The 13,613-nt window shown below is 32.6% G+C and overlaps 1 protein-coding gene across 1 annotated transcript in view; it reads right to left on the bottom strand.

Annotated features, from left to right (window-relative positions):
- Nucleotides 1-5,664: 5,664 nt before the first annotated feature.
- The window catches only part of LOC111693135 (polycystic kidney disease protein 1-like 2), a 22,227-nt gene continuing 14,278 nt past the window's right edge, over nt 5,665-13,613 (bottom strand). The window contains exons 6-10 of the mRNA XM_023457280.1: nt 10,418-10,601; nt 9,662-9,870; nt 8,953-9,284; nt 6,998-7,224; nt 5,665-6,942 (exon numbers count right to left, since the gene is read on the bottom strand). Coding sequence (XP_023313048.1) covers nt 5,665-6,942; nt 6,998-7,224; nt 8,953-9,284; nt 9,662-9,870; nt 10,418-10,601 — 2,230 coding nt within the window. The remainder of the gene's footprint in view (nt 6,943-6,997; nt 7,225-8,952; nt 9,285-9,661; nt 9,871-10,417; nt 10,602-13,613) is intronic.

Here is a 13,613-nt window from a genome sequence, read left to right as displayed (position 1 = left end):
TTATCGCGTGCATTTGGATCCCACGATAATTTGACTCATCCTGTACATTATACTCAACGAATTTCTGAATATTATATAGACTTGTTCATAGATTTTTCTATAAATATAAGATTAACGCCGAATTGGAACCAATACATATATGTATAAAAAAATATTTAAAAGGCAATGCGTTATGAAAATTAAAATGATGTAAAAATCGTACAGCGTTGTATCTAGATAAACGACAAAATGTATAAAGTGGCCTGTTTTCCATTATTTAATGGATTTGGTGAGCTATTAAATGGAAATGCACATTTGGTAAAAATGCGTGGTTCTATAGAATTCGCGGAATGAAACAAAATTAATTTGAAAATTTTTTCAAAGATGCGCATTTTCCATTGATGAATTAAAAGTATTTCGAAATGAATCTGCAAAATTAGTAGCAACTAAACAAAATAAAAGAAACAAAATGAAAGTTGTAGAATTCATACTCTTCAATTGTAATGTATTAAGAACACATAGTTACAAAATATTTTTTTTAGAGTCCCCACTTGCTTACCATTGGAATATTTGTCGGATGGTACATGGCACTAATTATGGTGGCGTCTGGAGGTCAACGATTAATAGATGAAGTAAGTTTTTTGTTTTTTTTTTTTATGGAATATAAATATTAACTTTGTAGCTCTAACAAACACACCTGTTTCTATACCAACATCTATGTAGATAGATACATTTATTGGTATTTACTTCATTTGAAGTAGGAATAGCATAGGCGTAGCAGAAATAGACCGACGCAAAATAACCAAAAAAATAAATAAATAAAAGAATGACATTAATAAAATACAAAATTTTTAGGCTACCTCGATAGGGGATGCAATTTATAGCACCAGATGGTACGATGCCGAAAACGAAATCCAGAAAAATGTGGTTTTAGTGCTAGTAAGATGTCAAAAACCTATTGTTCTACGAGCGGGATATTTCTCCTTTATGTCATTTCAAATGATCGTTACGGTAAGGAAATGCTTTATTTTATGTACCTTGGTTTAGCTCTAATGTGCATTAAATATAATCCCAATTTGACTTACATGATTAAAATATGTACTCTTAAATCATTTATTTTACTTCAATTGTGCTAGAAAATTTAATTTTAAAAATTGTTAATCGAAAATTGAATAAGTTGGTATGGTAACATTAATTGTACCTTCAATTATAATCTTGAATATGACGAGAAAAATAATTATACTCGACGGCCGAAATTATAGATAGTGATTCATCGCTAGCTCTTGGACTAGTAAGGAGGATGAGGCGTGCGGGGATCCAAAATCCATAGGCGTGTATACGTAAAAGGCAACAAGATGTAGAAAATATGGAAAAAATATAATAAAACATAACATCTGTTATTTTTAGAGGTTTTATCGAGAAAACTTCAAAAATATTTTAGTAACATTTTGTTTTCAAATTTCAAGTGTTTTCTATAAAACGATGCCCTCTTGGGCATCGATAACCCACCACCTCCCGGCTTACGCCGCCGCAAAATATTGTAATGTTTACTACTAATATATTTATTTAAGTAGGTACTTCCATATTTTATAATAATTATCTCACGAATATTATCACTGTCACACTTTCACTTCACTGCCACATAATCACTTCACTATTAATATATTTAAATACTTACATATCACATTATTCACATTATATATTTCACATATCACTGTTGCTATCACTATCACTAGTATCATCTTCACCCAAATGAATAATGACTGGTTCTATGAACACTTCTACCGTTGTATCAAGATCCCACATACGTTGTTCCTCTTTCTGTGCATGTCCAATACACTTACACCATGTTTCAGCAGTGACGTGATTAATAGCATCCTGTAGTAATAATTTCACGTCGTTTATTTTAAAGGTGGTGTTTTTTCGTGCGATTTCATTTTTATTTGTGCCCAAACCAACTCCATTGGGTTTAATTCACAGTGGTATGGCGGTAAACGGAGTACACGAATTCCTAGATCTTTGGCCATCTCATCCACTACATACTTAATGTATTGACCTTTTTCTCTTTGGACAATTTTTAATAATTGTACTTTTAGCATGGTTTCTGTATATTCAATATTTTTCGATTGTAACCAGTCCATAATATTTCCTTTTTTCCATGCTGATGTCGGTAACTCTTCTACTATGATAAGGTGCGTTATCCATCACAACAACTGCTCCTGGTTCCAGATATGATAAAACATATTCAAACCATTTTTCAAACACGTCGCTGTTTAATCCAGTAGAAAATCCATATAAAAATGCTTGTCTCTTACTCTTAACATTACCACCCTTCCAAACTTTTGATACAGTATGACCTTCGTTTACCCATGTTTCATCCATGTAATATATCTTCTTACCAGATGCACGAAGTTCTCTTATTTTTTCTAAGTATTCTCTTCGCCATACCACAATTTCGTCTTTTTCAACGAGCATACTATTCCGATTCCGTTTCAAATATCGAAAATTCATGTCACGCATTATTCTTCTAAGAACCTTATCAGAGAAATTAGGAATATCCTCATCTTCAGCTATTGCAGCTTGAATTTTCTTTATCGTTGGTATTTCATTTCTAAAGAAAAATTCATGAATTTTCCTACTTATGGAGTATTTCACGTCAACGTCGACTTCTATTTTCTTCCTCCCTCGTGTTTCCACTTTTTTCTTCTTTGGATTCACTTCTACACTATTTTTTATGGCACGATAAACAGTAGCAACGGATACTTTTGTCAACGAACTACACATATCAATAGCTTCACTTACACTTGTATTACAATTTCGCTACCGAATTCCTTTATACACGTTTTTTACCATTATTAATTCCGCATCGCATAGGTTAGGGCGTTTATGAGCAACATACCGTTTGCTACAACCGGCACTTTGATCCATTTTAATTATTATTCCTACGTTTTAAAACGTCCCGATTGTATTTTTTTAATTTATACCTAAATTTACTATAGTCACGGAATATGCAAACCCTCGCGCGCGCTTATAGTTTGACGTTTCTAACTAGGGCTAACTCGAATTCTACGTACGTCCGTTTACACCCACTAAAAAGAGCATTTCCCTATCTGTAATAAGTGCGATAGACAGAGATAGGAAATAAATCGCGTTCAGTGTAACTCAGTCTATGACTGTTATAGATCCTATCGATGTGCAAAGAGAGCGGCACATCATTTAACATAAGCAAATAATATTGAACCGTTATAAAAATCATTTTAAGTTTTATACACTTTACGGTAATAGTGTTTCTATATTATGTATGAATCACTATCTATATTTTCGGCCGTCGAGTATAGGTACTGCAAAATCCTTCCAGCTAAAAACTATGGAGAGTAGATGTAAGGAAGATTTTATTTGTATATGTAAAAAGTGTCAAACATGGAATACAATTAAGATGGCGTTACTGTAGTTGAAGCTCCACATTTGAAAGGAATCCATCCAATCTAATCCATACAACTACTTCTGTCGCCAATCAGATCTTACCCTGGTTGCTCACTAACGCCATTCTGGTTATTTCTCGAACTACCTTTGCCGCGTTTAACCGGACACATTTACAGCTAATGCTCCACAAGAGGGAATCCTCTTTATCTCTACCCTCCATATAAAAAACTAAACCCATATGATATATGAATTTTAGTTTATCTTTATCTAAATGATCTGAACATTCTGATCTCTTTTGGACATCTACCTCCACTTACACGTCTTCTGAACACATAGGAATCATAGTTATCTAGGTATCTTTATCTATGATCTGAACGCACCCACCGTATCTCAACTGTCAAATTTAAAAATTTGAAGTGAAATTGGCGAAGTTTTTTACATTGTTGTATTATGCTGGTAAAACTCATTTTTATTTTGTAAATAGAAATATAATTCTTGTTTCGTGAGTGTGTACCCAGTGAACCCGTAAGAGCAAAAAAAATAATAAACTTAAAACTTGTACTGATAACACCTATGATTGGTAAGTAACTTTTAAACACTTATTGATTTTAATAATCCATATGCAAGTTAAATAATATATTCTTTAAATTGTACACCCAGTATATTTTATAGAATACAAGCTATACAGTGGATTCGTTTATACATATTAAATTGGTATGAAAATTAATGCACATTGGAAGAATATTTCAAAAGCAATAAAGATTTGTATGTCAGATGCAAAATAAAAGCTGATCATAACCGAAATATTAATTGGTAACAGTTACTATTATTTTCAGATACTGAAAACTTCTTATTCTATAATAACTGTAATGAAAGGGATTGATCTGAACTAAAGACTAAAGCTAAAATTGTATAAAGGACGAATCTAAAGTGGTAACAGTAATAAATTATAAATTACTCATAGTTTTAGAAGTAGAATTTGCACTCGTAGGTTGTGTCTAAAGTAAAATGCTGTAATTATCTTAAGTTTAACACATAAATGGTCTTATTATTATACCATTCTACATTATTATATTTTGCGAAAATTGTAAAGCAAAATAAATTTGATGTGTCACAAGTAGTATTTTTCTGTAATTATAAATCAAAGTAAAGTGTAGTAATAAATATTAAATTTATTTCTGACATTATTTGTATTGACTAAATATATTTTGCATACGAAAAATAGGAACTATTGGTAACTATTCTTAAATGAGTTGTGGGAATCTGCGGTTGAAAACCAAACAGTAACTGAAATTTTAAGATATGTATATACAGGGTGTCCCAAAAGTGACGCCCGTCCTTTTAGGATTTGATTGAGACAAAAACAAATTGAAAATCAAGAGTGGAAAATTTTCCGATTGTTTTCCGTTGTTGAGTTATTCGAAAAAGTATTCAAAAAACTAAAAAAGTGAAAATCCATTTTTTTGTCTCAAAACTGAGGTCTGTGCTTATGGAACCAAGACATATAATTTATAACCAATAGTAGATAAGTATAGTTTTCGATTGTCGGTTGTACCTGGGTGTAAGGAATTATTTTAACCTGAAAAGGATAGAGAAAAACATTTTTATAATAAAACATAAACTAAAACCTTAATGGGCTTAAATAATAGAAGTTGTTTTTACAAAAGGTGTTCAAATAAGATGCCTTCTACTTCAAGACAAAGCTCATCACGATTCAACATTGAAGCATGAACTCTTTGTAGCATCTCTTGGTCTATTAACGCGACAGCAGTTTATACACGGACTATAAATCTTTTCTTTTAAATAACCTCAAAAGAAAAATCTAGGAGGTTCAGATCTGGTGATCCAGCAGGCCATGGTCCACCTCTTCCAATCCATCTGTCTCGGATGTTTTGATTCAGATAATTTTATATTCGCAAATCATGTGATGGAGCTCCATCATGTTGAAACCAATAATTTAGTCTAACTGCTAACGCAACGTCATGCAGCAATGGCAATGGTAAGTTTTCATTTAAAAACATACAGCAAATACAGCTTTGAACTACATAAATTTTTAATAACCCAGCTCAAATGTTTATTTTTAGTTTTTTTTAATAATTTTCCACTCTTGATTTTCGATTTGTTTTTGTCCCCTCAATCAAAACCCATAAGGACGGGCGTCACTTTTGGGACACCCCGTATATTTCGACATGAATCTTATGATAAGTTAATCAAATGACAGTAAAAGGAACAACATTTATTTAACACAAATTGTAAATATAACTACTTTCTAATATTGACAGCCTTAAGAACATTTGAAAGGACATTCAAATTATCAGCTATATCATCCATTTTCTGTTTGTGAGACTCTATAATTTTCTTATAGAGTTGTCTACGCTTCATCCTTTCCGATCTATCGTCATCCTGTGATAGAAGTGCCTCAACAACCCCCTGCATTTTCAACATAACTTTATCATCAACAAATTTAAATTTTTCACCCTGTACGTTACTTGTAAAAAAAATTTCCTTTTCTTCGGTGTCTGTTCTAAATAAATTAACAATAGTGTGCTTAATTAAATCAGCGTCTTTGTCAGTTATCTCTATTTTTCTTTCTTTTCTCATATTTCTCAACAGACATTTAGTAACGCACGTCATTGCGTCCATCTTATTTGACTGCAAAGTGACGCAATTGGCATACCTGAATTCGTCGTCTTTCGGGTACACCTTTTCATCTGACTTGCCTTTCTCGTTACCTCCCCTAAGCCTCAACTTTCTCCACTTAACCCTTATTACTTCCCCATAGTACTGACATCGTTCTTTGAGTAAATCAACAATGTTATATTCTTCTTCGCTAGAATAGAAAAACTGAGCTTCCCCATAACTTATCGTGATAATGGCTATATCAATCGTGTAAATTCCCAACGTTACAAGCATGAACCCCGAATAAAATAAATAACCTACACTTCCACTTATGGCATCGAAATCAAAATTGTAAAAGTTTAAAGAGCCTACAAAGAGAGTTGTCAAAGAGGCAATGACACCCCTGAAATCATAGTCGTAGTCTCCATACTTCGTAATAGCAAAAAACGCGCAAGCAAACATGAACACCAACTGACATAGGAATAGACTCAGTAGAGCGGGAGCGGAGAGAATTAGGGTCTTCTCGACCACCTTGACAATCGTCATGAACCTCATCAACTTCCACAGTCGAAGCGTGGCGAGGAAAACTAGGATGGCTGCTACGATCGTCAGACTAGATTCGGTGTACATCAGATGAAAGTAGTTGACAAATTCGTTGTTTTTAGCGCTTTCCACGTCCGATAAGAATATCCTGACCACGTCTGATCTAGCTATGTACAGTCCCAGACATGTAAGGCTGATAAGGATGATGAATATGTCCGCTACATGCCAGATGTCTTTTAGTAGAAGCTTCCTTTTGCGGATGATCCTGTGTGTTAATTTTATTATCAAGATTATTAACATGATGATGAAGGAAAAGAGGATGATCCACACCATGTCGCTGGTTTCTTCTTTAACGAATAGTAGCCTTGCGGTTTGAATCTGCAAGAAAAAAACTAATGCTAAAACATTGAATTTAAGGAACTTGATTGTTTACTTCTAAATTGTTTTCGGTATATCCAGTCGCATATATTTCAAATGTGATTCGGATGGAATTGAATAGATTGTTGCATGGATTGTATAGTAAGAATTCTATAAATATACATCTGGACAGGGAGTCAATCCAAGTGTTTCGACGCAAATAATTAAAGTTCAATAATGAGTTCTGTAGTGTTCGTCCAAGCGTAGCTATGTACCCACCACCTGGATATACGGCAAATGTTCCTAAATAAAAAAATATCGATAAGTGTTACAGAGCTATTTAACAATCTATAAATAATTTTAACAGTGAATATGCAGATTCTTTATGCAAAAGTAATTTTCCTTCTGTTATTTTTAATTGAAGTGACTCTTTTTCAAGATACACCGTTGTCAAAATTACAAACAACTATTTTTTATTAATATTTTATATATTTTTAATATACCTGACATAACGTTTATATAATTTTAGTATAAAAAGTTTTTCTTACGTTTGTCTATATGTTAAGGGAACTGTTTTTTTACATTAAACATTTTTTTACTTTATTTTTACACTCTTCCAACATTTATATACAATATTGCAACTTATTTGGATATATTACAGATTTTTTTTGTTCTAGATTAAGCTGACATTATTAAAAAATTTAGTATTTTGTCATATTAATTTTAATTTAGCAGAGTTTAATTAAATATCTCATAATTTATTTAATATTATTTGAGAAATATGAATAAGATAACATTATGATTTTGAATTAGCTTCATTCCATTGTTAGAACACAAAGAACAAGGTAAACATAAGAAATTAGTACTGACTCACCTAAAAACGTTCTGGCCACCCAACAAAAATTTGAAGGACCTATCAGTGACTTTGGAAACATTATATGATGCATTTTTTTTGTTTGAGAAAGCAAACTATTTAAAAAATTATCAATTTATGGATTACGTGGAATTTCATTAGATTGGATACGTTCATTTTTGTATAACCGAAGTCAATATGTTAGTCTTAAACATAAAGATTCTTATAGTGTTCAACACATATATTCTAGAACACAGACTATGACCATGGGTGTACCACAGGGTTCCGTGTTGGGTCCTATGTTGTTCCTGTTGTATATTAATAACCACCATTGCTTATAATATTCATTTTACTATATATGCCGACGATACTTCCCTTTTAATTTCTGATAAGTCTTCTTATGACATGGAGACCAAATGTAATGTTATACTTGATAAATTATATACATGGTTCTGTCAAAATAATCTTTACTTTAATGTGACAAAGACTCATGCGGTCTCATATTTCATAATCGTCTACGTGCAACTATTAAATTAAACCTAAATATAAATGACATTTCTTTTAATAATGAGATATAGGTTAAATTTCTGGGAATTGAATTTGACAGTAATTTGTCCTGGAAGCCTCATTGTTCAAATCTTTGTTCAAAACTCAATTCAATCTGTTATTTAAGCAACTTATAAATCTGTATCATGCGAAGGTTGGCAGTAGAATAAATTATGGTGTCTGTTTCTGGGATGGGTCTGTTATGTCTTCTGATGTGTTTGTATGTCAAAAAAAAAGGTACTAAGATGTATTTTTAATGTTTCCAGTTCACATTCATGTAGAGATGTTTTCATGTTTGCTTTGCGTAATAATGTATTTAACAATAAATCTAAATTTTATTCCAACATGGAAATTCATGAAATTAATACACGACAAAATGAATACAATATACCATTTATGAGACTGCAGCTCACCATGAAATCACCAAACTGTCTGGGTCTTAAGGTATTTAATAAATTACCTAATGATGTAAAGACCTGTACTGCTGAACTTTTTAAAAGGAAACTAAAATCCATTTTGTTCCATTATTTCCACTCAAAGAATCTGCATATTATTATAACGGCTTGACCTATTTTTTTGTAACACTCTCTATGTACATGTTCATCTCTTATAAAAACCAAACGAATATTTACCGAAGTAATTTACAGTTCCAGCTACACTTTCGCTGACGTATTTCCATATATGATCCATTCTAGAAAATTGGTTGGACAATTCAACTTCTAGCCAGTTTTCGCTGAAATTTCGGTATTCAGGATACCCATAATATGTTGGATAACATGACGTTTGGTTGATGAAATCTTCATCACAGTGTAAACTAGAAGCTCTGTGTTGCCTCAACCGCGCTATTCCCAAATATTTATTCGTCTTATCTATGGTCGTGCCCGGGTTCTTTGACACATACTTTCCGTACCACTGAAGCGAATGCATGGAGGTAATAAGAGTTTCTTCTATATAATTTTCTATCCTGGAAAACGAAAATGGAAATTAACGGATAGAACAGAGGCAAGTTGGTACTTTTTCTTTGTTTATTTGGATATTTTGCCACCTGTTACAAAAATTATCCTCAAAACTAGAACAGTTCGAATTTGAATTATATGACTGTTTTCTTTCCATCCCAAATTTCCATTTTTTTATGTAATATTTTTCAACTTTATTCTAAATATTCACAGGCTGCACAAACATAGTTTCATAAAATAACCTTTGGCAAAATACAAAAATAAACACTAAAAAAACTAAAACAGTGCCACAAATAGATAATATTTTAAGTACTGATACAAGACAAAGATGATGATATATTATTAATATCGTATTTGAATAACAATATTTGAATATAACATTTACTCGTTTCGGTGATAAACGTCATCCAGCAAAATTGTTCTGGAATGGGTTCCCTTGATGAGATCTTCTACTTCAATATGGCTTATGTATGACGTTGCGTCTCTATCCATCATTATTACTAGATACAGCAACAAAACGTATATCGTAATCATAAACAGGTCTTGTACTATTTCCCAGAGCCTTTCCTTTATTTCTGCCCAGTGCCTTTGTTCCTATGAGTAAACATACTTGGTGGTCCAGAAAATAAGGCCATTTCAGCAGCGTAGACTCCTTGTATCAAAATAAAATGATTTAGGTAAAAGTATCTAAACAAAACAATGCCTCCTTGAAAAAATACACGGCGTTAAAAAATCATTGGAGCCATTAAGAAAAAACGATTTCGAAAATACTAGTTTAAATCGTTGTGTCTTTTAAAGCAATCATTTTTGGGTAAGTTTATCTAAATCGCCTTATTTTGATACCAGATGTCTACCGTTACTGGATGGATAATTCTTTTCTGAGACACCCTATAATAATAAATTATAATCTATGAAGGTATTGCACCATAGCTTTACTTTCAGTTTAAGCTTGTCTAGTGGTTTATACAAATGACCGAAAAACGGTCTAAGCAAAGTTGATCCAAACGTATTGTACAACATAACTCTTTGTTGTTCTATGTATCCAAAACACGATTTAATTTGTTCAAAAATTTTCTGCACCTACAATAAATGGAAATATTAAAGTAGTCTGCAAAAAAGATCGTTGAGATTATTTACTTACCCTTGTTTTCTGATTTGTCGTGAAATTGACAATCACCCGCATTAAATTCTCCATAATGAAAATGTACACTAAAAGACTTATCGCGACTGAAGTTAACCATAACAAGCCGGTCATGTGTGGCACCCAAAATCCTAGTATTATTAGTATCGTCATCGATATAATTATGTTAGTAATAAGGAGAAACCTAAAGTGAAATATGAAACGAAATACAGGATTTAAATACAACTTTCCAAGGCTTACCAACATAAGGAATTAGTGTCAACTGAATATTTATTGAAAACCTTTTGGCGTTTGCCAAGGACATTTTCTCTTGGATACCTAAAATGTTATCTTTAATTTGCAGTACGATTAGTATAGCGGCGTTACCTGAAAAACCACACTATCGGGAAATGTACGGTGAAGGTTAAAATGAAACATGCTATTGCGATTAATATGACATACGTATCTATTCCATAGTCTATAGTGTAAGACAAACTGTCGCTATTTTCCAGCTTTGGACAACCATATAAATATAGCCCCACAGCATAAGTAGTTAAAAAAATTGAAAATATTATGTGGAGCCTCTTCATTCTTGTTATCGTTTGTTCTTCACGACTAAAGAAGTGATTACGTTTTACATACATTATAGTTGTTTTCTTTAAATATATAGGGTGTTTCAGGATTAAGTCGACACACTTTAAGGAGATATTCTTCATAAAAAAATAAGAAAAAATCGAGTATAATTTTTTTTCCAGACGTTTCATTTTCGAAATATAAGGGTTAAGATTTTTTTAAAAATCCGAATTTTTTAAATAACTTCTAAATGTAGAAGGGTATTTAAGCCAAATTTGGCATGACACATCTTCTTATAAGATACCATTTTTCCATAGAAGTAGAAGTCCCGCAAGCAACCAGTGGAGGCATTATGGGGACTCAGACTCATTAAATTATAAAAAAAATTAATACGGCCCTAAGTACTGAAAATAAAAAATGATGCTGTTTTTAAATAGAACAGTTTGTCATTGATAAAAAGTGTACGGCTGGTCCATTTTCGATGGGATTTCAGGGTATCTCAGAAACTACTAAAGATATGATAAATCTGACACCACGTTTTCGAGCTCGATTTTCATGGCAAACTCAACTGTCAAATCAGAAATTTGGTGTCTTTATTTGTTTCTGAGTTACAGGGCGTTTCTCGTTATTGTGACACTTTTGAACATGTCTGTATCTCAGCTGTTAAACAAGATAGAGTTAAAGTGAAAACTGCTCAAGACTAATGCTTTGGCGTAGAATTGAATGCCGGTATTAGATTTTTAGTAGATCTTAAGATTTCGGAGTTATGACCCAAAGTTCTATTTTTTTAAATGGAAATCGTAGCTAACCATAGCCTAAAAAAATAGAGATTTTTTTCCGCTTTTCAGCAATATATCACATGCTATAGTTATTTTTACAAACACGGGAGAAACAGGGTGTTTTTTTTATGACGTTGCAGTGGAGGAGGTGCTTGTCATTATTTCACAACTTAAAAATAAAAATTCAAGCGGTTATGACGGCTTAACAGCTAAATTAATTAAAAATATAGAGAACAATATTCTACAGCCATTTGTTTATCTCATAAATGAATCAATTAAAACCGGAATATTTCCTAACTGTTTTAAATTGGCAACTGTTATACCCCTATTAAAGAAAGGTGATCCTAAAGAAATGGAGAATTACCGACAAATTTCTTTGCTGAGTGTTTTGTCTAAAATACATGAGAAAGTAGTATATAACAGAATAATCAACTTTGTTGAAAAAAATAATCTGCTGACTGCATCCCAGCATGGATTTAGGTCTAATAAATCGGTTGAGACGGCATCTTGTCACCTTCTCAAATATGTGTATCAGTGCTTGGATGCTGGTAAGTATGTGGTTTCACTTCTGTTTGATCTCTCCAGGGCGTTTGACACTGTCGATAAAGAGATCTTGAGCCAGAAATTATACAGTCTGGGTATAAGAGGTAGCATGCTTGCATGGCTGACTTCATACATGGAAAATAGGTCTCTGGTAGTCAATATAAACGAGGAAAAATCGGATATATATGCGGTTGCACTTGGAGTACCTCAGGGTTCCGTACTAGGTCCATTACTGTTCATGCTCTATGTCAATGATTTGCCAACATACANCTACTAAAAATCTAATACCGGCATTCAATTCTACGCCAAAGAATTAGTCTTGAGCAGTTTTCACTTTAACTCTAACTTATTTAACAGCTGAGATACAGACATGTTCAAAAGTGTCACAATGACGAGAAACGCCCTGTAACTCAGAAACAAATGAAGATAGCAAATTTCTGATTTGACAGTTGAGTTGGCCATGAAAATCGAGCTCGAAAACGTGGTGTCAGATTTATCATATCTTTAGTAGTTTCTGAGATACCCTGAAATCCCATCGAAAATTGACCAGCCAGTACATTCACTTTTTTTCCTAATTCTTATAATTTCCTCCTCCTCATAAAACCTAAAAAAATATAGTACCTATTAAAATTGGTCTTACAAAGTCTCGAGTACGTGTGAGTCAAATAAGCCTTTTGGTCTCCTCTTCCCTTGGGTTTAACCAATAGTATTAAAATTATTTAGGAGATGCTTCGTTTTTGAGATATAGGTTGTTTTTTTAGAAAAAAAAATGATGAAGAAAACAATAGAAATATTTAGTACCTAACATCTAATGTGACTACGTTGTAATGCGACAACGTAACGACCCTTGCACTACTCCTATATTTTTTCAAGCGGTTTGTAGTCACTTCATTTACTTGTGTTACCGAAGATGCAATCAACTGAAAGTTGCATTCATTCAACCAATTGATGTTCTCCTTTGGGAATATATTTTTATGTCTCACTGAAAATTTGCCTCAGTATTCTAAAAGTGAAATGTGAACGTTTTTAGGATGCTTGGGGATGGTGCAACAAGAAAGAAATGGTTACAGTTATTGGGATTCCAAGAAGTTATAAAAATATTATATATATTTATTATAAAAATACTGAGTAGCTGTTGAAATATATTGACTTAGGACTATAAAATATTTTATTTTGACCCATCCAAAATGTACGACATTGGAGACGTAATCGCGCGCATCAGTTGGATGAAAATAAAGCCCTCTGCTTTCCCCTTGTCTAGCTTCACCCAACATATGAGATAGACTGTGACATGCATAGTCCCCTTTATTTAAATGTCCTTG

Source organism: Anoplophora glabripennis, unplaced genomic scaffold (assembly GCF_000390285.2).
Source record: "Anoplophora glabripennis isolate ALB-LARVAE unplaced genomic scaffold, Agla_2.0 scaffold29, whole genome shotgun sequence".
In the NCBI taxonomy this organism is placed as follows: domain Eukaryota; kingdom Metazoa; phylum Arthropoda; class Insecta; order Coleoptera; family Cerambycidae; genus Anoplophora; species Anoplophora glabripennis.
The sequence above is the reverse complement of the archived record's forward strand: the minus strand, read 5'-3'. Positions and strand labels throughout refer to the sequence as shown.